This window comes from Microcaecilia unicolor, chromosome 1 (assembly GCF_901765095.1).
Source record: "Microcaecilia unicolor chromosome 1, aMicUni1.1, whole genome shotgun sequence".
In the NCBI taxonomy this organism is placed as follows: domain Eukaryota; kingdom Metazoa; phylum Chordata; class Amphibia; order Gymnophiona; family Siphonopidae; genus Microcaecilia; species Microcaecilia unicolor.
This window is the reverse complement of record NC_044031.1, coordinates 644611999-644635581: the sequence shown is the minus strand read 5'-3', so window position 1 is coordinate 644635581 and position 23583 is coordinate 644611999. Positions and strand designations below refer to the sequence as shown.

Sequence of the window (23583 nt, the reverse complement as noted above, 5' to 3'; positions counted from 1 at the left end):
TTACATTTCTTAAGGAAACTGATATAACAAGAGCCAAGATACCATGGGAGAAACATGGCATTATTTTGAAATCATGATTGCATTCATATGGCTTTTGTACATGCGGTTTACACTGTTATGTTATACCGCTTGCATTTGTGCATTCTAGATGGTTAATATTTAGGGGCTCGGTATTCTCCGAGCTCCTTTTGAAGTTTAGACGTAGCTGGTGCGTCATGACCTCATTTCCTGCCTGGGGAGCATAAAAAACCTTTGGCTTTGGCAAGCCGTTTAATATTAGAATTGCGGCACTTCTTTTGTATTTTGGCTTTCAGAACATTTTGAGTTCCTGGTGAAGACCCCTCAAAACTCTGCAGTGTTGAACTCGTTATGAAAACAGCCACAGAAGAGAAAAAGTTGGTAATTTACTGAGAGACGCTGAAAAACGTTGAGATAATTTTATGCCTCCTGGGTGCAGTGCACACACCCAGCGGCACTGAGATAAGTGCGCCTTTATTATTTTGAGTAGTGTTTTCAATGTGTATAGAGAGTATTAAGTATATTTAGAGAGTTTTCTCACAGGTTAGGAATGTATACCGTATGATTGTATTACTGTATTAGTATATATCTACACAATAAACTTCTGTAGTACATTTTCAAGGGAAGTTGTTCATGTGAAAATAAGATATGTTGCTTACATGGAGATAAGACAATACCAATAATAGCTTGTTCATAAAGAGACAAGATAAAACCACAGTTTAAAGAACAGCTTAAGATTAACTCAAGAATAGCAGCAGGTTTTAAAGGAGTATACATGGGGATTATACTCTCAGAAGTTGGAGGAGAGGAGAGTTTATCTTTAAAATACATACACAGGATACATTCTTAGTATTTGTGAATTAAGTGAGAATAAGAGAGGGATTTGATCCCCTTCAGTATTGTAAACATTGGAACACATAAGGTTCATTTGAGTATATGAGTAGATAACTTTGAAGTCTAAATTATTTAGGTGATTCTTCTATATGATTTTGGGAGCACTGGTTTGCTCATATTATATACATACAAAAAATTTGGAGAAGTTCAATGATCAAGAAATTTGTCCACCCTTAGGAGCAGATATTACCTTTGGGTGCTGCTCCGTCTGGGTGAGTTAACACTCTGAGAATCTCTCCTTCACTTACAGTGGGGGAAATAAGTATTTGATCCCTTGCTGATTTTGTAAGTTTGCCCACTGACAAAGACATGAGCAGCCCATAATTGAAGGGTAGGTTATTGGTAACAGTGAGAGATAGCACATCACAAATTAAATCCGGAAAATCACATTGTGGAAAGTATATGAATTTATTTGCATTCTGCAGAGGGAAATAAGTATTTGATCCCTCTGGCAAACAAGACCTAATACTTGGTGGCAAAACCCTTGTTGGCAAGCACAGCGGTCAGACGTCTTCTGTAGTTGATGATGAGGTTTGCACACATGTCAGGAGGAATTTTGGTCCACTCCTCTTTGCAGATCATCTCTAAATCATTAAGAGTTCTGGGCTGTCGCTTGGCAACTCGCAGCTTCAGCTCCCTCCATAAGTTTTCAATGGGATTAAGGTCTGGTGACTGGCTAGGCCACTCCATGACCCTAATGTGCTTCTTCCTGAGCCACTCCTTTGTTGCCTTGGCTGTATGTTTTGGGTCATTGTCGTGCTGGAAGACCCAGCCACGACCCATTTTTAAGGCCCTGGCGGAGGGAAGGAGGTTGTCACTCAGAATTGTACGGTACATGGCCCCATCCATTCTCCCATTGATGCGGTGAAGTAGTCCTGTGCCCTTAGCAGAGAAACACCCCCAAAACATAACATTTCCACCTCCATGCTTGACAGTGGGGACGGTGTTCTTTGGGTCATAGGCAGCATTTCTCTTCCTCCAAACACGGCGAGTTGAGTTCATGCCAAAGAGCTCAATTTTTGTCTCATCTGACCACAGCACCTTCTCCCAATCACTCTCGGCATCATCCAGGTGTTCACTGGCAAACTTCAGACGGGCCGTCACATGTGCCTTCCGGAGCAGGGGGACCTTGCGGGCACTGCAGGATTGCAATCCGTTATGTCGTAATGTGTTACCAATGGTTTTCGTGGTGACAGTGGTCCCAGCTGCCTTGAGATCATTGACAAGTTCCCCCCTTGTAGTTGTAGGCTGATTTCTAACCTTCCTCATGATCAAGGATACCCCACGAGGTGAGATTTTGCGTGGAGCCCCAGATCTTTGTCGATTGACAGTCATTTTGTACTTCTTCCATTTTCTTACTATGGCACCAACAGTTGTCTCCTTCTCGCCCAGCATCTTACTGATGGTTTTGTAGCCCATTCCAGCCTTGTGCAGGTGTATGATCTTGTCCCTGACATCCTTAGACAGCTCCTTGCTCTTGGCCATTTTGTAGAGGTTAGAGTCTGACTGATTCACTGAGTCTGTGGACAGGTGTCTTTCATACAGGTGACCATTGCCGACAGCTGTCTGTCATGCAGGTAACGAGTTGATTTGGAGCATCTACCTGGTCTGTAGGGGCCAGATCTCTTACTGGTTGGTGGGGGATCAAATACTTATTTCCCTCTGCAGAATGCAAATAAATTCATATACTTTCCACAATGTGATTTTCCGGATTTAATTTGTGATGTGCTATCTCTCACTGTTACCAATAACCTACCCTTCAATTATGGGCTGCTCATGTCTTTGTCAGTGGGCACACTTACAAAATCAGCAAGGGATCAAATACTTATTTCCCCCACTGTATACATTTTTTTCCTTTTTTAGGATCTATATTGTGGATATTTGATCCATAAATCTTCAAAGTTAGTCTTCTCATATTTCTCTTTGAGTTAGAACTGTGGTTCATATTTGAATATGCAATTTGACTCTTATGACCTTGAATTTTAGTGCCCCTGCTTGCTGCAGAAAGATACTGATGAAATGTTTTAGGGCAATAATAAGTAAACAATATGTTCTACAAATTCCACATGTTAAAGGCAAATTTCCTTTTAATAGTCTTATCCTACTGCTCATGTGAACTAAAAATCTGAAAGGCTGAATATTTCTCAATGACATGATTAATAAATTGATAGGAACATCAAAGATTATTTAAAAAGGACCTGAAGCCTACCATGATTAGACTACTAGAACCACAAAATGGCCTCCACTCTACTCCAGTATCTTCCAAAGCTCATAATTCTTTAAGTAGTTTAATGTTTCTTGATATGTTTACACTGCCTTTTCCTGCTCAGACACAGTTATCCTCCCAGCTTGCTTTTGGCTGCATTTACCAATTGCTATGTGGTCTGTTGCTGGGTAGACTGTCAGGACAAGGTCAGAAGGAGAAGACCGCCCACCATGGACACAAATCAAGAAACTGAGCCACATCTTTCGTTTACAATTTCAAGAAATGTATTAAACATACAGATTATATAGGTATTATGATAACTTAGAATACAAGAATTCAATAAATGATGTACAATAATTATCTTACCCCCAAATTTAACAAACATGGTATGATTCACACACTGTATAAATGCATAGTAACACTGAAAATAAGCATACATGTGAATGCATACAAAATAAAGTATAATTTCACATTTTAAGCCTGTTTGTTTTTTGAAGTTTTGGGCTGAGGCCAGTAAGCTATTTGCATTGTGAAATAATGAGGTCATGGCATGCAACAACATGCAACCAGCTGTAGGAAGGAAGACAGAAAAAAAAGAAATCATGGTGGAAAACAGCTCATAATCAGAAAGCTTTAACTCTTTACAATCCAGGTGATTATCATGAGGCTACAGTATAAAACAGAGTATTTTAATGAATCTTTGCAGATTCTGATAAAACATTTTCACACAGTGTTCTGTCATTTGCAGCACCTCAGCTTTAAAAGAGACCAAGAACACCTGCTCCTAATCACACTGTTTTGACCTCCTCTGTGAACTCTTTCAGAGCGGGAACAATATGTGAAAGAAGATACTGTTTTCCGGGATTTCTGAGGGACATGAATGTTTTTTCGTGGATAAGTTCTTCCAGGAAGAAACTGCTGTTAATTGCTCCCTGATAACAGTGAAACATGGACTGGGAGACTTGGCATCTAAATGGCAGATGACGTTTAAGTACATAAGTACATAAGTATTGCCATACTGGGACAGACCAAAGGTCCTTCAAGCCCAGCATCCTGTCTAGGTCACAAATACCTGGCAAGATCCTGAAAAAGTTCAATACATTTTATGCTGCTTATCCCAGAAATAGCAGTGGATTTTATCAAGTCAATTTAATGATGGTCTATGTACTTTTCCTTTACGAAGATGGCCAAACTTTTTTTAAACCCCGCTAAGCTAACCACCTTTACCACATTCTCTGGCAACGAATTCCAGCGTTTAATTACACGATCAGTGAAGAAACATTTTCTCCGATTCATACTAGATTTACTACTTTGTAGCTTCATCGCATGTGAGCAAGTGCAAAGTGATGCATGTGGGAAAGAAGAACCCATATTATAGTTATGTAATGCAAGGTTCCACATTAGAAGTCACCGACCAGGAAAGCTACCTAGGCGTCATTGTTGATGATATGTTGAAACCCGCTGCTCAGTGTGCGGCGGCCGCTAAGAAAGCAAATTGAATGTTAGGCATTATTAGGCAAGGAATGGAAAACAAAAGTGAGGACGTTATAATGCCTTTGCATCGCTCCATGGTGTGACCACACTTTGAATATTGTGTGCAATTCTGGTCACTGCACCTCAAAAAAGATATAGTGGAATTAGAAAAGGTACAGAGAAGGGCCACAAAAGTGGGGGATGGGACGACTTCCATATGAGGAAAGGCTAAAGCGGCTAGGGCTGTTCAGCTTGGAGAAAAGACAGCTGAGGGGAGATATGATAGAGGTCTATAAAATAATGAATGGAGTGGAACGGGTAGACGTGAATCGCTTGTTTACTCTTTCCAAAAATACTAGGACTAGGGGGCACATAATGAAGCTACAAAGTAGTAAATCTCTCTATATAAAAGGCACCACCAACGTTCTATGAAGCCTCCAGCCGGAAGTGTGAAGGGGGAGAGATATCCGGTTTCCCCATGAGTGTCTGCCCCGCCCTCTCTGTAACACAAACAGTCAGTGAAGGAAAACCAGTAAAGCACGAAATCAAATTGCTCTCTCTGTAACAGTGAAGGACTTAGAGGGGGGAGGGGAGAGAGGGCAGAAGGCAGGGACACACACACTCCCACATGCACACAGAAGAAAACCTTGCTAGCCCCCGTTTCATTTGCATCAGAAACGGGGCTTTTTTACTAGTTTAAAATAAATCGAAGAAAATATTTCTTCATTCAACGTGTAATTAAACTCTGGAATTCATTGCCAGAGAATGTAGAAAAAGCAGTTAGCTTAACAGGATTTTAAAAAAAGGTTTGGATAGTTTCCTAAAGGAAAAGTCCATAGACCATTATTAAAATGGACTTGGGGAAACTCCACTGCTTATTTCTAGAATAAGCAGCATAAAATGTATTGTACTGTAAGAATTCTTTGATTGGGTGACCGGAGAATTGAACTGTGGACGTGCTATAGACGTAATCTACTTAGATTTCAGCAAGGCTTTTGACACGGTTCCCCACAGGAGGCTCTTAAATAAACTGGATGGGCTGAAGATAGGACCCAAAGTGGTGAACTGGATTAGGAACTGGTTGACGGACAGGCGCCAGAGGGTTGTGGTGAATGGAGTTCGCTTGGAGGAGGGAAAGGTGAGTAGTGGAGTGCCTCAGGGATCGGTGCTGGGGCCAATTCTGTTCAATATATTTGTGAGTGACATTGCCGAAGGGTTAGAAGGTAAAGTTTGCCTATTTGCGGATGATACTAAGATTTGTAACACAGTGGACACCCTGGAGGGAGTGGAAAACATGAAAAAGGATCTGAAAAAGCTAGAAGAATGGTCTAAGGTTTGGCAATTAAAATTCAATGCGAAGAAATGCAAAGTGATGCACTTAGGGAGTAGAAATCCAAGAGAGGCGTATGTGTTAGGCGGTGAGAGTCTGCTAGGTACGGATGGGGAGAGGGATCTTGGGGTGATAGTATCTGAGGATCTGAAGGCGATGAAACAGTGTGACAAGGCGGTGGCCGTAGCTAGAAGGTTACTAGGCTGTATAGAGAGAGGTGTGACCAGCAGATGAAAAGAGGTGTTGATGCCCCTGTACAAGTCGTTGGTGAGGCCCCACCTGGAGTATTGTGTTCAGTTTTGGAGGCCGTATCTTGCTAAGGATGTAAAAAGAATTGAAGCGGTGCAAAGAAAAGCTACGAGGATGGTATGGGATTTGCGTTACAAGACGTATGAGGAGAGACTTGCGGACCTGAACATGTATACCCTGGAGGAAAGGAGGAACAGGGGTGATATGATACAGACGTTCAAATATTTGAAAGGTATTAATCCGCAAATGAACCTTTTCCGGAGATGGGAAGGCGGTAGAACGAGAGGGCATGAAATGAGATTGAAGGGGGGCAGACTCAAGAAGAATGTCAGGAAGTATTTTTTCACGGAGAGGGTGGTGGATGCTTGGAATGCCCTCCCGCGGGAGGTGGTGGAGATGAAAACGGTAACGGAATTCAAACATGCGTGGGATAAACATAAAGGAATCCTGTGCAGAAGAAAGGGATCCTCAGGAGCTTAGCCTAGAATGGGTGGCAGAGCTGGTGGTTGGGAGGCGGGGCTAGTGTGGGCAGACATATACGGTCTGTGCTGGGGCTGGTGGTTGGAAGGGGGGACTAGTGCTGGGCAGACTTATACGGTCTGTGCCGGGACTGGTGGTTGGTCGGCGGGGATAGTGCTGGGCAGACTTATACGGTCTGTGCCAGAGCCGGTGGTGGGTGGCAGGGATAGTGCTGGGCAGACTTATACGGTCTGTGCCAGAGCTGGTGGTTGGGAGGCGGGGTTGGTGGTTGGGAGGCGGGGATAGGGCTGGCCAGACTTATACGGTCTGTGCACTGAAGAGGAAAGTACAAATAAAAAAAGTAGCACATATGAATTTATCTTCTTGGGCAGACTGGATGGACCGTGCAGGTCTTTTTCGGCCGTCATCTACTATGTTACTATGTCTCACTCAAGCAATAGCACAGTGGTTCCAATGCATGCAAATCTCTCATGAATATTCATTGTGGATATCCTGAAAACCTGACTGGCTGGGGTGCCTCCGGGACCTGGTTTGGGAACCACTGCAATAGAGCTGGTTGGTTGGGAGGCGGGGCTAGTGCTGGGTAGACTTATACGGTCTGTGCCTGGGCTGGTGGTTGGGCAGCGGGGCTAGTGCTGGGCAGACTTATACGGTCTGTGCCGGGGCTGGTAGTTGGGCGGCGGGGATAGTGCTGGGCAGACTTATATGGTCTGTGCCAGAGCTGGTGGTGGGAGGCGGGACTGGTAGTTGGGAGGCGGGGATAGGGCTGGCCAGACTTATACGGTCTGTGCCCTGAAGAGGACAGTACAAATAAAAAAAGTAGCACATATGAATTTATCTTCTTGGGCAGACTGGATGGACCGTGCAGGTCTTTTTCTGCCGTCATCTACTATGTTACTATGTATGTTTTGGGATCTTGCCAGGTACTTTTGACCTGGCCACTGTTGGAAACAGGATGCTGGGCTTGATGGACCTTCGGTCTGCCCCAGTATGGCAAAATATATGTACTTATGGACCCATGTAGGAGTGAACTGTATGTAGTTGGTGAAAAATATAAATTGGAGATGATCTGTTGGAATTGTGGAAGACCACCATTTAAAGAGAGATTGTTGGAACTATATGATATTCTTTAATGGATATTTCTGATGAAAGTGATCTTCATGGAAAAGATGAGTTCTAAAGTTATGGTTTGAAGTGTACTATTTTCAGATGGAGTATATGCAATGTTTGAAACTGACTGCTGCTGTAATATTAAGTGGTGACCCCTTCTGAGCACATTCGTTTCTTTTTCTTTGTTATGATTTCTATATATAATTTTTTTATTTAAAGTGGTTAAACGTATTTTCCCTGAGGTTTTTGATTTTATTATTTATCTTTTGACTTAGGATTGTTATTGTGTTTTGTTCCCCAATTTTCATTTCATTTTCTAATGAATATGTATGAGAGAGATTTCCATACACCAGGAGCAGGTGCTGGTTAACATTATGTATGAGCACAGGCTTGTTTTTTATATTATCTCAGAATCACACTCACCAAAAATCTTATTGTAATCTTACCAAGGTGTAATAGAGCCCACTCATTTACCCCTGGATTCTGTAAATAGTGTGCAAATTTCCGCATGCAAAATTGTGTGCTATCCTGAGATGCGCATGCAACTAAATAGGCTAATGAGCCAATTGGCAACAATAATTGAGTGCTAACAGTCTAATTGGCAAGTGCTATTCTATAAAGATCCGTGCACAAATTTTGTGGCACACAGCTCTAAAGGGGGCAGGGGCATAGGTGGGTCAGTGGCATTCATTAAAGATGTGCGTAGTGTTACTGAATAGTGGGAATCCGCACCTAAATTACGCAGCAGGATTTACACCAGGTTTCAGCTGGTGTACATCCTCGCACCCAAGGTTTGGCACAGAAATCAGTTCTAAGTGCTACACATTTATAAAATCATGATCTGTGTGCATTTTTTTCAGTGCATTTTTTAGTTCTTAATGCATCGGTTCCCAAACTGTGCACCGTGGTGCCCTGGTGCAGTGCAGCAAACTCTCAGGGATGCCACAGTGCATCACTCCCTATTTTCCCCTCCCGCAGGTCCGGCATCTGCTGCTTCCTGCTTCTTCCCCCGCCGCCGCTACATTTTTGGGCCATCCGCGATTCACATAAGCACTACAGGGATTTCCCTTTGCTGTGTCCGGCCTTCACAACAGGACGCTGCATCAGAGAGGGCCAGATGTGGCAGACTGGGAAGGCCCCAGAGCATAGGAGCCAACTTTTCAAAATGATTGGGGGTGCTCCTCCCCCATCCCCTCCCCCTTCCTCCCCCTCTCCCCTCCTCCCCCTCCCCTCCTCCCCCTCCCTCCTCCCCCTCCCTCCAAGGTCCAGGCCTCCCTCCGAGGTCCAGGCCTGCCTGCCTCCCTCCCTCCGAGGTCCAGGCCTCCCTCCCTCCCAGTTCCAGGCCCCCCTCCCTCCCTCCCTCCCTCCCTCCGAGTTCCGAATTTTAAAAGTCATCTTACCTCGGGGTCCTGGCGGCAGCAGTGAAAGGCGTGCAGGCTAGGCGCTTCAGCCTTCCCTTCTCTCTCTCTCAGCTCTAGTCCCACCCTTGCGGAAACAGGAAATGAGGGCGGGAGCAGAGCTGAGAGAGAGAGAAGGGAAGGCTGAAGCACCGAGCCTGCACACCTTTCACTGCTGCCGTCGGGACCCCGAGGTAAGATGACTTAAAATTCTGAGCGGCACGCAGGAAGGCAAGGGCGGACCGGCGGAGGACTGAGGGAGAAGAGGGCGGGCACCGGGCAGGTTGGGCTGGTGAAGGAAACTTCCGGTTCCGGCGGGTGAAATATTGGGGGTGCTCGAGCACCCACAGCACCCACGGAGTCGGCGCCTATGCCCCAGAGTGCCTGTGTGAATCGTGGATGGCCCGAAAATGTAAAGTGCAAGCACTGCAGCGGTGGCGAGGGAAAAAAGAAGGAAGTGGCAGCGATCCTGGACCTGTAGGAAGGAAGGTAATGAGCGATGCTGGATTTGGGGAAGTCAGAGAGCTGCAGAGAAAGGGAGACCTATGTGGTGGTGGTGGTGTGTGTGTGTGTGTGTATGTGTGTGTGGCGACCTATGTGGTCGGGGGGGGGGGGAGTGGTGTGGAGACCCATGTGGCCAGGGCGGGGTGCCGCAAACTGAAAAAGTTTGGGAATCCCTGCCTTAATGTGTTGATTGACTGCCAGCAAATGCATAATTTGTTTTGAATATTGGTCTCTTAGGGGCCCTTTTACAAAGTGGCAGTAAGCCCAATGTGGGCATTACTGCGTGCCAATCTGGAGCTACCACTGGCCCGATGTGAGCGCTGGCGGTAGCTCCAACCACAGCACATGCCACTTCCCACGCTAGGGAAAATAGGTCCATATTTTTTAGCGTGGCAAGCCCAGCGGTAATTGGGCAGCACAGGAGCCATGCGGTAAGTGAAATCTTACTGCATGGCCATGTCTTTTTTCAGCCTTTTTATCCACTGCAGTAAAAAGGGCCTCAGTGTATGGCAAAAATGGTCCCTCCACCAGAGCAGGGCCCTTTTTACCACAGCTTAGTAAAAGGGAAAAAACCTGTTGTAGCTGTATGCAGCTCACCTGAAGCTCAGATTTGGACAGGTGAGTATTTCAAATCCAAAGTCAGAGGAGGATCACAGTACAGTAAGAGGACAGCAAGCTGCATCATAACACTGGACAAAACCTCTATATACCTATGGAAATTTCCAATTATGTGTTGTTGTTTTTTTCTAGAAAAAATGTTAATTAGTGGGATCCCCACACACAGCTCTGCCAAAGCACCTCAATCCTGCCTTCCAGCCACCTCCCTATTCCAGTACTGAGATCCACATACCACTCTCCCAATGTACCTTGCTCCTGTGTCCCCCACACAGCTCTGCTATAGCACCTCAATCCTACCTTTTAGCTCCTTCACTATTCCAGTACTGAGATCCACATACCACTCTCCCAATCTACCTCGCTCCTATGTCCCCTACACAGCTCTGTCACAGCACCTCAATCCTGAGATCTACATTCAAATCTCCCAATGTACTGTACTTGGTCCTGAGTTTTGCATACAGTTTTGCAAAGCACCTCAGTCCTACCTTGCAGTAACCTTTTCCTTTTCTTATAGATCTCCAGTGCATAACTACTGTAATATTTTTTTCATCTTTACTATTCTAGTGCAGTGTCTACCCTGATGAAATGTACACGCTGTTCCTTATGCTTCTAGGAAGTTGTAACATTTCCGTGCTTGGTTTTGCCATCATAAATGTTTAGTCTTAATGTAAGGAATAATTAGGTTACAACTCACTAAGGCACGGTATGGGATTATTTCTCTCTCTCTCTCTCTCTCTTTTGTAAAAATGCTCAGATACAGTAAGAGCAGAAGTGAGTTCAGGAACCAGAAAAGACAGGGACAGCTGTGCAGAGATGGTGGGAAAATTAAAATGCAAGGGATACAGAACAGCAGCTTGGCAATGAAAGAGTCTGGCAGACTTGTGTTGGCAAGTTAGAAGCTGAGAGAGACAGAAGGATGTGGCTAAGTTTGTCTGAAGTTTGTAAACAGATTTTGAATCTCAATACACCCAGGAGTCCTTCCAGCCCTTTCTAGAGTTTTCAGTAAGTTTCCATTAAGAAAGAAACAGAAATTTAAAAAAAAATTATTGTAGGTTTTCAGGAGAAGGAGACAAGAAGGCTGTGGCAGGACTTGGGGATACTTCTGTTTTTATTTTTACTTTTGTATCCTGTGGAAACAATAATGGCATTAAAAATATATGAAAGGGGTACAGCCTTCTCTCAAATTTTTAACCTTAAGTATTAGGACTGCATGTGTGGTAACAGAGGGCGTTCTGGAACTAGCAGGGTTATTGATATTTCACTGACACGGTCTTCCTTTTTCTTCTTAGTAGGGTTCTTCTGGCTCTTGCCTATTGCTGACCATTGGAAAGCTGATGGCTGGACTGGTTTCACAGAGGTTCCTGCAAGGAGAACCCAAAGCACTGGGGGTAATAATTTCACTAATAACATGATCAGAATCTCCAGAGCCCTATACTATATTAGATAGATCTATACATCTGCTGAGTGATAAAAGTTATCCCCTGAGAGCTACTGAGAAACACCATGTAAGTAGATTACGGTTAATTGGGACACATTGGGACCACAGTAATTTGTCCTGATTAAGCGTCTGCCCCCAAAAAACAAACTTGCCCAGAATCACAAAGGGATACAGTGGGAATCAAATCCGGTTGGCGCTCACTCCAGTTACCTTACACTGCGGGGGTGGAAGTTAAAGACCGCATGGTAAGAAGTGGCATTACAGGGTGGAAGTGGTTGTTTTGGGTTGTAAAAAGGGAATGCCAGTTGGCCCCGCCTTCTATGCATGTCATCTCATTAGTTGACTGTGCAGAGATGGATGCGGGGAGTAACGTTAAGATCGTGGAAGAGGAGTACTGCTGAGAGCACAAGCCCCATGTCTGATTTGGGAGTAGGGCTCGGTAACGGAATGGGGAAGGCAGGGGGAGGACAGAAAAATTTGCACTGACCTAGAGAATAATATAGAGAGTGCAAATGCGGACCTATTGGCCCAATTAAATGGTGCAGTGTCCTAAATAAGCAAAACTTTTCCACCTTAAAAATATGCTTTTATTTTTGTTCTCCCGGATTTGGAACAAATAAGTGGCTGCCCCGATTAACCGGTGTCCAAATTAACCGGAATCTACTGTATTTGCTTTGTTTTCTGGCTTAACACCATTGTGCTTAACTTCTACTGTTCTAAACCTTGCACTGATTTTTTGCAGCCTAGCAGGAAATTCATGCTGCGTAGATTAAAGTAAGTGGAATGAGCAAGCATGCTGAATATTTCAAGTTCTACTGTATACTGAGGGTAATTTTTGAAAACCATGCAAAAAAAAGGGGTGCTTGAAAATTGCTCTTACCCTCAGTCTGGGTAAAACTATGCACCTTTTTTTGCACCTGCAGGGAAACTGGGGAGGATTTGGGTAGGGGCATGACGCGTGGTGGAATATTTCTTTTTGAAAATGGGTTTGCTGCCTTGGGAGTACGTTAGTACAATATGGCGGACATTTCAGAAGGGCTATTCGTGTTTGAGACGTGCATAAACCAGCACTTAAATGTTTATCTTGCATAAACGTCTAAGTTCACATTTTACAAAGCCAGGATATGCATGTCAAAAATCCAGGTGCCTGCAAATAGCAAGGGGGCTTCGTTTAGGTGTGTATTGGGTGGGATTAGGGCATTCCTAGAAGATATATTCCCTATACCCCTACCTGTTCTCTTCGTTCCCTTGACGTGCACCACTTGGTTCTCCCTTCCCCTAGTTTAGTGTACTATAAATCGACCAGGTCCTCTGCATTCTACTACTTAGCTCCTAAACTCCTTTCCTAAATTTAAATCTCTACTTAAGAGTCATTTTTTCAAACCAGTTCTTTCTATCATTAATTTGTAATAAATAGAAATAAGCCAAAACATAGAAAAGAAAATAAGATGATATATTTTTTATTGGACTAAATACATTTAATTTTTTGATTAATTTTCGAAGGTAACCCTTCTTCAAAAAATGTATTAAATTAGTCCAATAAAAAAGGTATCATCTTATTTTCTTTTCTATGTTTTGGTTTATTTCTATTTATTACCTTCAAAAGTGGACTACCACGATGACCAGATCACTTTACCATTAATATGGAGTTCCTTTTCTTTCTTTCCCTGCATTTGGCCTTTTTTCTTTTTTGTAGACTGTTTTGGCCTCATTTTGTAAAGGCGGTATATCAAATAAACATAAAAATAAACAAATATGCTTATTCCCCATTTCAGAAGCGGAATAAACATTTCAGACCCCACACGTGGGTAAGTAATGGCTAGGTGCTAGTTTGGGCAGAAGATAAGGCTGCACATACCTCCTTCCCAAACTGGCATCTTGCCATCAAATGTTGATAAGGCCATTCATCATCCATATCAGCATACCTCCCCTTAACCAGAACACCCCCCTCCCGATTAGCATGCCCTCCAGATTAGCATGCTCCCCCCCGAATTAGCATACACTATCCATGATGAGGTTTTCCACCAGGCTTCAGCTATTCCATTCCAGAGCCTGTTCCCTCCCCCTCCCACCACCACCACTGCCAGAGCTGCAGTGCCCACTCTTCTCCACTCCTCCTGACAGCCCTGGACTCCCTGCCCACCCCCAGGGCTTACCTGGAGGATTGCCTGGTAGTTGAGGGTTTGGAGACATGAGTGGCCCTCCTCTTCTCCAGACCTGTCTGGCTCCGAGTCCTGTGGGACTACCACTTGGGGTCACCTTCCATATAAAGAGGACCATTCCCGTCTCCCAACCCTAGATCACTAGTCAACCTTGTGCAATTTCTTATTGCCCCATATCAAGAAGGATATAACAGAGCTAGAAAATTTCAGAATAGGACCACAAAATGGTAAAGGGCATGGAACGCCTCCCTTATGGAGAAAGGCTAAACAGGTTAAGTGGGGTGGAACAGTAAACTAAGGAATAGCTGTTTACTCTTTCAGATAGTACTAGAACTAGGGGATGTGCCATGAAACTAACAGGGGACTATAGGACTTGGGAAGTAAACAGGAAGAAGATTTAAAATAAATTGGAGAAATTATTTGTTCACTCATGCACAACCAAACTGAGGATTTTTGGTAGAGGATGAGGTCAAGGCAGCTAGCATAGCTGAGTTTAAAAGAGGTTAGCAAGTTCCTCGGGGAAATGCCCATAAATATTTTTTAATCAGACAGATTTGGGGAAAGCCACTGCTTATCCCTGGGAGTGAAAAACAAGGAATGGATCTATTCTTTGTAATTCTCCAGGGAATTCCTAATGACTCAGATTGACCACTGTTGGAGAAACAATGCTGGTCTTGAAAGATCTTTGGTCTGACCTAACATGGCATGCCATGTGTTCTTATAGTCTTATGATGATTAGGCTAGGTCATAGGTATGTAGAGGGAAATTCTATAAAGAAACACCTACATTTAAACATTTGGAGGACACCTATTTAGAGCCTGCTATATAAAGAAAAGAAGATGACAATGTTACTTTATTGAATTCTAGCATAACAGGTTGAAAATGCACCTATATTTTAGGGATGATCACTTATAGTCATAGGGCTGGTATAAATGTTCATGCCTAAATTTAAAAAAAAGTGTAAATAATAGTAGTTTATAATTTAGCCGGCCAATATTCAAAACCATTTAAGCAGACAGAAACGGTACCTGGCCAGTTAAATGGTACTTAGACGGCAATCCAGCAATATTCAGCAGGAGTCAGCTATCTCTTGCTCAATATCGTTGGTTAGCACTCAGGGTTATATCATGCAATATAACTGACTATCTGCCGATTTTCAGCGCATTGCTGGCTACGTTTTGTGGTCAAAATCTGGCCACATCCATAGCAGGTCTACCTTTGGCTGCTATGAACTTAGCCGGCCAGCACTGAATACCGACTTGGTTGCCTATGTTCTTAGCGGCCAAAGATAAACCAGATATTCAATGCCGGTCACCAGAAAAGGCAGCCCAACTCCCTTCCGTGTTTTGAATATCGGGCCATAGGTGTGCAACTGAGTGGCCTGCCCATGCTCCTCCCAGGCACCATCCAAGTGTATACTCACCTTCAAACTATGCGCCCTCACATTTAGGCACCATCTCTTAGAATAGCCCATAGCCATAATATTGGCATTTATGTGCATTATATGCTGGTAGTCTGGTCATTTACCTGCATTTTTTACATCTAAATGTTGGCGCCCTCTTTATAGAATGAACTTACTTCTACGTATCATTTCTATAGTGCTACTAGATGTATGCAGTGCTGTACACATGATATAGACAATCTAAATGGGGGGGGGGGGGGGGGGGGAGGGTTGTTCCTGGGGCAATGGAGGGTTAAATGACTTACCCAGGATCACAAGGAGGTGCAGTGGGAATTGAAACCAGTCCCCAGGATCTCAGCTCACTGATTTCCACCCATGGTACATCTCAAAGTGAATGGGCTGTGTCGGCATTAGCACACGGCAGCCACTAGCGCGGCTTAGTAAACAGGGGGTAAGTTTAATTATGTATTATGTTTTTGGTTCTGTAAAGTCTTTGCCTTAATGTTTTCAGATCTTCTCTTATGTAAACTGCTGTGAATCTAGTTTAGGAATAACGGACGGTATAAAAGAACCAGATAGAATAGAATTGGAAAGAGAGAAAAGAAAATCAGGACATAATAGGATCAGGACTGTTCCCGCTGATCCATCTCAGCTGAGAACCAGTCACTGTAAAAAGAGGGGAAAAACTAGCCAAAAAACCAGATCTTAGCAACTTTTTTAAATGTTTGACACTGATACCAAGCAACTATTTTGTCCTTCATTTGTTTATGGTGTTGCTATTGGAGTCCTTGGATGTAAAAAGAAGGGATATTTATGAGGGTGGTTTCACTGATAATTTCTGTTAATTTTGTACACTGCTGAAAAAGGACTTTGGTCATGACAAGTGGTGTATTAATTTTTCCACAAATAAATAAACCTATGGAAAGGAATGGTGTAGCTGACAAGGCAGCCATCTTTAATGAAGATGTAAAGAAGTAGAAGTCTTTAAAAATATTTGTTGATGAGGAATGTCCAATTATTTATTTATTTATTACATTTGTACCCTGCGCTTTCCCACACATGGCAGGCTCAATGCGGCTTACATAGTAACAATATAAAAAAATTACAAGTCATAAGAAGAATATAGACTGTTTATTTTCAGTTAGGTCAAGGAGGTGAAGGAGGTACGCCAAGCCCCCTCCCTACCCATCTTCAAATCCTTGCTCAAAGCCCACCTCTTCAATGTTGCTTTCGGCACCTAACCTTTATACCTTTCAGGAAATCTAGACTGCCCCTATTTGACTAACTGTACATTTGTCCTTTAGATTGTAAGCTCCTTTGAGCAAGGACTGTCCTTCTATGTTAAATTGTACAGCGCTGCGTAACCCGAGTAGCGCTTTAGAAATGTCAAGTAATAGTAGTAGTAGTAAAGAGGAGCATTTTTGAAAGGGACGTCCAAGTTGCGATTTGGACGTCCTTGCAAAATGGCGAAATCCAGGGGTGGGGTAACCCGTATTTTCAAAACAAGATGGATGTCCATCCTTTGTTTTGAAAATACCGTCAGAGACGTCCAAATCCTTAAATTTACACGTCCCTAGATTTGGTCGTCCCTAGACATGGACGTTTCTGACTTTTGGCAATTTTCGAAACCAAAGACGCCCATGTCAAAAACAGCCAAATGCAAGCCATTTGGTCGTGGGAGGAGCCAGTATTTGTAGTGCACTGGTCCCCCTGACATGCCAGGACACCAACTGGGCACCCTAGGGGGCACTGTAGTGGACTTCAGAAATTGCTCCCAGGAACATAGCTCTCTTACCTTATGTGCTGAGCCCCCCAAAACCTCTACCCACAACTGTATACCACTACCATAGCCCTTACGGGTGAAGGGGGGCACCTATATATGGATACAGTGGGTTTGTGGTGGGTTTTGGAGAGCTCGTTGTTCCCTCCACAAATGTAACAGGTGGGGGGGGGGGGTATGGGCCTGGGTCCGCCTGTCTGAAGTGCACTGCAGTACCCACTAAAACTGCTCCAGGGACCTGCATGCACTGCCATGGACCTGAGTATGACATCTGAGGCTGGCATACAGGCTGGCACGACATATTTTGAAAGATGTTTTTTGAGGGTGGGAGGGGGTTAGTGACCACTGGAGGAGTAACGGGAGGTCATCCCCAATTCTCTCAGTGATCATCTGGTCATTTTGGCCACCTTTTTGTGCCTTAGTCATAAGAAAAACAGGTCGGGGTGAAAACTTCCAAGTGTTCGTCAGGGACGTCCTTGTTTTTTTTGATTATGGGTCAAGGACGTCCAAGTGTTAGGCATGCCCAAGTCCTGCCTTCGCTACGCCTCCGACATGCTGCCTTGAACTTTGGCCGTCCTTGCGACATGAGTGCGGTTGGAGACGTCCTAAATCGGGCTTCAATTATACCGATTTGGACGTCCCTGGGAGAAGGACTTCCATCTTCCAATTTATGTCGAAAGATGGACGTCCTTCTCTTTCAAAAATGAGCCCAAAAGTGACTTAGCAGAAAGGAAAGTCTTGAACCCATTTTCTACTGCAGATCTCACTATGACATCACTTCTGTATGCTGATGAGGTGACTTCCACAACTACTGCACATCCCATTTGGAAATCTAGTCCTGAATCATTGAATCGCTTTGCTTTGATAGGAGTGTATGTATCGTACTGTTGTTGCTTTCCCATTGTGTACTGTGGGTGCTGATTACATGTGCTTACTTCTCATGTCTTTCTCTTGTTCCTAGACCACCCTGCTCATGATTGGTCTGGTCCACCTGTTCTTTGCCGCGATGTACACTCAGGCACCCTGTCAGTATCGGGATGATGTGGGCATCCTCTTCTTTCCAGCACTCATGGTGAGTAAGCATTATCAGTTAATTACTAACTTGAATGCAAAATTGTGAAAGACTGAATCTGGTTGGACAGGACAGGAAAAATGTTCATGGCTAAGATCTGGTGAATCTTGCCTAGCACTGCCCTGACTCATGAAGAGCTCCTCCTGACAGCTTAGACACCACACCAAGTGAAATGGCCCACAGACTGTACAGAAGAACTAAAGTTTCAATGATTCTGGACATGGAAACATAGAAAATGTAGTTAGATAAATACCATATTGCCTGTCAAGTCTGCCCATCATAGAAACATAGAAACATGATGGCAGATAAGGGCCACTGTCCCTAACACTCCCTTAGAGATCCTATGTACTTGTCCCAAGCTCTCTTGAATTCAGATACTGTTTTCATCTGCACCACGTCCACCGGGTGTTATGTTTTTTTGGTGGACTATGAGCCACATTGAACTTTCTGGGCTAATGTGGGGATACAAATGTCAATAAAAAATGTTATAAAAGCAGTTAGTGCAGCCTAGTTTAAAAAGGGTATAAACAAAGTACCTAGAGGTGAAGTCCATAAACCTACTATATAATCCTGGGATTGGTGACATGGAATCTTGCTACTCTTTGGGATTCTGCCAGGTACTTGTGACTTGGATTGGCCACTGTTAGAAGCAGGATACTGGACTAGACGATCCTTTGGTCTGATCCAGTATGACAATTCGTATGTTCTTACAAAAGGAATGCAGGTGTATGACCATTATTTCAATGTAGAGATTTGGAGCAGACCTCTTGCAAGTGTAGGTTTTCAGTAAGTGCTTGTTTGAGCCAACCCGTAAGAGGAATGATTAATTTAATTTAATTTGGCATTTATAGTCCGCTTAATCTTGTAGTTCTAGGCAGATGACAAATCCAATTATGGAGAACAGTTGTACATTGAAACTCATTTAACCAAAATTCGCTACAATGAAAATTAAGGTAATATTGTTGCATAAAACATAGGGAAGTAACGTTACAATTAAGACTTAGTGTGTGTGTTTTCAACCAGGTAGCTAAAGGTAGTTCTCATTTTAATGCGGAGATTCATGTCATTACTTCAAGATGTTTGTTTGAGTTCTTGTACTGAATTCCTTGGAAGGCCTTTGAGTGTGATTTCTACGTTCATGTGGTTTCTAGGTTGTGGTCATTTGTGGCCCATAGTTTTTGTGAAATAGCCAGGTTTTCAATTCTCTACAGAAGACCAGAGGGTTTGGTATCTGTCTAAGCTTTATTGGAAGTGTGTTCCATAATTCTGCTCCCATGCCTATCAGAGTTGAATTGGATGTTCGTTTGAGATTAAGGGAGTACCTCTGGGATTTATTTTTCCCTCTCAAATTGAAAAGATCATGGCCTCTGTTGTTGATTAGCAGCATGTATACATATAGGGTTACAAAACAACAGGCATACCCATCTATATAGCCTAATGGTTAGAGCATACGCTGAGAACCAGACGAGCTTGGTTCAAATCCTAGTGTAACCTCTTATGGTCTTGAGTGCTTAACTCTCTATTGCTTCAACTAGAAGCTTAAATTGAAAGCTTTCTGGGGACAAAAGTACCTATTTCTCTTTAAAAGAAAAGTGCTGGTGCCTGTGTAGGGTTGTGAAATACCAACTTACACATGTAAATGTCAGCACTTAAACAAGTATACATTGCTGTGTTTCCTCTGTTAGGTTTTCAGCATGTGTCTTTGTACAGTGGCTGTTCCCACTGCACATGCTGGCAAGTACATGTACATTCCTACTCTAGGTTCTAGACAGGGGTTCTCAACCTAGTCCTCGGGACACACCCAGCTAGTCAGGATTTCAGGATATCCGCAGTGAATATGCATGAGATAAATTTGCATGCACCGCCTCCATTGTATGACAATCTCTCTCATGCATAGTCATCGTGGATATCCTGAAAACCTGACTGGTGGGTGTGTCCCAAGAACAGGGTCGAGAACCTCTGTTCTAGATCCTTTTCTAAAAAGGTACCAGAATTGTTCACATCCCGACCTGCACATATCTATTCCAATTTCTATGTTCTATCTCAAATTGAAGTTTGAAGAACAAATGGATTCAGAGGCGGACTGACAGTGACCTGGGCCCCCGGGCAGTAAAGGTCATTGGGCCCACCCGGCTGCTGCCCGCCACGCTGCCGCCACTACCCCCCCACATTGCCACCGCCCCCCACTTGCACGCTGCCACCACTGCCTTCCTCCTGCACACTACAGTCCCCTGAGCCTCAGTGGGTTCTTCCCAGTCCGACCTTGAAGGACACTGGTAGTCTAGTGACTTCTTCGGGGGCAGGAAAGAACCCCACTCTTTCCTGCCCAATACTGCTACTCTGCCCGGCGCCGTAGTTTTCTAAATGAGTGCCGAGACTTCCCGCAGTAATCTCGCAGGTTCTGAACAGTCGTGAGACTGTCGCAAGGAATCTCGGCAGCCGTTTTCAAAACATTGCAGTGCCAAGCAGAATAGCAGCAGCAGGTAAGAAAGAGTGCTGTTCTTTCCTGCCCCCGCAGAGGCCACTAGACCACCAGGGCCCTTCAAGGTGAGACTGCGGAGGGCTTAAGGCTCCAGGGGGCTGTAATGTGTGGTGGTGGGAGGAGAGAGCCGCTAGGCCCATTAGATCCTCTGGGCCCCTAGGCACTTCCTGGTTGCCTGAATGGTCTGCACTGAATAGGTTAGAAAAAAGATCATTCTACTACTACTACTACTTGACATTTCTAGAGCGCTACTAGGGTTACGCAGCGCTGTAGTCTAGCATTTTGTCTTTCACTAATATCTTCTTCCTGAAAATGTCATTCAGAATATTTTCTGTTGTTTGTAAAATACACAGTTTTGCACTTCATCTCTCTGCAGTTTCTCCTGGCAGGAGCAGTTTCTGTTGCAGCAGAACGAGTTCCCAGCATAGCCATGGTAAGCATCTCTATACCCTTGCTTGAAATCAAGTCTAATCAGAGGATAGAAAGTACCCCCAGATCAAAACAAACAAAATTAGTTATTTATCAGGGCTTTAGCCAGCCTTAACTTTTAAAATAGTGGGAATGGGAACTAGGAGTGAAGTGATCACATTTGCAGACGACATAAAATTATTCAACGTTGTTAAATCACATGCAGACTGTGAGAAATTGCAGGATACCATGCAAGACTTGGAGATTAGGCATCCAAATGGCAGATGAAATTTAATGTGGGCAAGTGCAAAATGATGCACATTGGGAAGAATGACCAAATTATAGAAACATTGTGCTAAGTAGCTATAATTAGTTATTCGTCAGGGTTTTAGCAAGCCTCAACTTTTAAAGAAGTCTTAGAAACACACAGCTGAACGTTCTTATGAGCCGAGTGCTCTTAAATCATTATTGTAGCTGTTGCCTGACATTCAGAATGGGAGTAATTTTATATAGCAGGCCATTTTTAAGTTTCCTTTCTTTTCCATCCACTAGGCCGCATTTAGGCCTGGCCTCCAGTCGGGTCTTTCCCATCTTTTTTTCCTGGTGCCTTGCCTAGGGTTACCATATGGCTCCAGAAAAAGGAGGACGGATTGAGCCAGCCGGGTTTTACTTCCATTGCTTTCAATGGAAGTAATTGAGCCAGCCGGGTTTTACTTCCATTGCTTTCAAGCAATGGAAGTAAAACCCGGCTGGCTCAATCCGTCCTCCTTTTTCTGGAGCCATATGGTAACCCTAGCCTTGCCCCTTTTTTCAGGCACAATAGTGTCTTTTGATTTAGCGTCGGAAGTTTTTCAATCCATGTCCTCTAAAGCTTCCAGTGGCTTTAAGCACTGTACCTGGTGTAATCGGACAATCTCTGGCACGGACACTCATTCTTGGTGTCTGCAGGTCTAGGGCCCAACCATAGCCCTGCTAATTGTGTTCTTTATTTTTGTATGAAGAAAAGGATGCAATTATCCAGAGAGGCTCAACAAAAAAAGATTTTTGGAGCCAAGTCCGGATCCTTGACACCGGCATCGCATTGAGGTCGGCGGCATTATCATCAACGTCGAAGACAGCATTGGCTTTCAGGAGAATCAGTCCCTATAGCTGCCTGGAGACACTGGGAGCAGTAGTGTGTCAAGTGGGTCTCCACCTGCCTCAATGCTGACTGCTGGGCAGGGCCCCCGGGACTGGCCTGCATCGGACCCGACTTCGAGGCGGCATGAGGATTCGATGTTGTCCTCGTCGGCACCTCGTCAACATTGAGCTTTGGGCAAAAGCCAAGAAGCATCGGCAATAGTCATCCTTGTCACATGGTGATGGGAGCTCCAGGACGTCGAGGGACTCTGCACCTGAGAAGCGTCAGCACCTGGAAGATTGTTCCCCCTCTATCCAGGAGGTGCTGCGGTGCCTGTCTCCAGGCAACCAGGACCTGACTCCAGTCTCGGCCCCATATGTTCTGCAGCATGTCTCGGAGCCGACATCCCAGTCTTTCCCGGTGTTGGCCCTCAATGAGTGTATCCTGGCCTTGTTCCTTCAGCTGCTGGATGGCATCTTGAAGCATTGTGCATTGATGTCGAGGGTGCTTGCACCTACTATCCAGCCTGCTGTGGCCCTGCTTCACCCTCAGCCTGCAATGCAACCTCCAGTGCCGCATGCAGCCCCGGTGTTGACTGCCACCCAAGCCAGTACCCCCCCCCCCCCCCGATGTTGGTGGAGGAAGCTTCCCTGGAGTTGAGGAGGGAGCCGATTCCTCGATGCCCCTCTTGGGAACATAGCTCCTCAAAGTTGAGGCAGGCTCAGTCTCAGCCCTCCCATGAGGAGTTTCTGACTGACACCGATGAGAAACGCTCATGGGAGTCAGAGGAGGATCCACGGTACTTCTCCTCAGATGAGCTATGGTTTCCCCTCTGAATCCTCCCTCCACTTGAAAGGAGAAAGTCTCCTCCAGAAAGCCTTTCATTCCCTTTTTTTGTAAATAAAATGGCTGAGGCTATTCCATTTCATTTGGAAGCGAAGGATGAGCCCAGGGCTAAGATGCTCGAGGTCCTGGACTACATGTCTCCTCTTAGGGAGGTCGTGACTGTCTCTCTCCACAAGGTACTCATGGAAGTCCTCGATTGGAACTGGGAGTCCCCTCTGTTGGTCCCTGCCCAAGAAGATTGACACCCAGTACCGGATCTACAGTACACCTCAGTTGCCTCACAACTGCATGGTGGTGGAGTCCACTCTCAAAAGAGCCAGTCAGAGAAGCTACGACCTTGGAAGAAGGTGTTCCAGGCCTCAATGCTCATGTCCCATACACAATTGTACTAGCTCTTTACAAGCATCTGATTGCGGGATTCGGTGCGCAAGTTGATGGACTTGGCAGACTCTCTCCCACTGGAGAAGGCTGAGTCAGTGCGCCAGTTGGCCAAGCAGCAGGAGGCATATTGAAAATTCTTGGCGAGGGGCACCTATGACACTTTTGACGTGGCTTCCAGGATCTCTGCTCAAAGTATAGCAATGCACAGATTCTTAT

General features: G+C 44.5%; 1 protein-coding gene across 4 annotated transcripts in view; it reads left to right on the top strand.

The window, feature by feature from the left end:
• The first annotated feature begins 11064 nt into the window (after nucleotides 1-11064).
• LOC115482348 (membrane-spanning 4-domains subfamily A member 4A-like) overlaps nucleotides 11065-23583 on the top strand; it is a 32899-nt gene continuing 20380 nt past the window's right edge. The window contains exons 1-4 of one of the 4 annotated variants that reach the window (XM_030222086.1): nucleotides 11065-11278; nucleotides 11569-11664; nucleotides 18020-18130; nucleotides 20989-21045. In XM_030222086.1, coding sequence (XP_030077946.1) covers nucleotides 11611-11664; nucleotides 18020-18130; nucleotides 20989-21045 — 222 coding nt within the window. In that variant the 5' untranslated portion in view covers nucleotides 11065-11278; nucleotides 11569-11610. Of the gene's footprint in view, nucleotides 11279-11359; nucleotides 11443-11565; nucleotides 11665-18019; nucleotides 18131-20988; nucleotides 21046-23583 lie in introns of those variants that run through there. The other 3 variants (XM_030222078.1, XM_030222092.1, XM_030222069.1) reach the window with 3 other exon arrangements.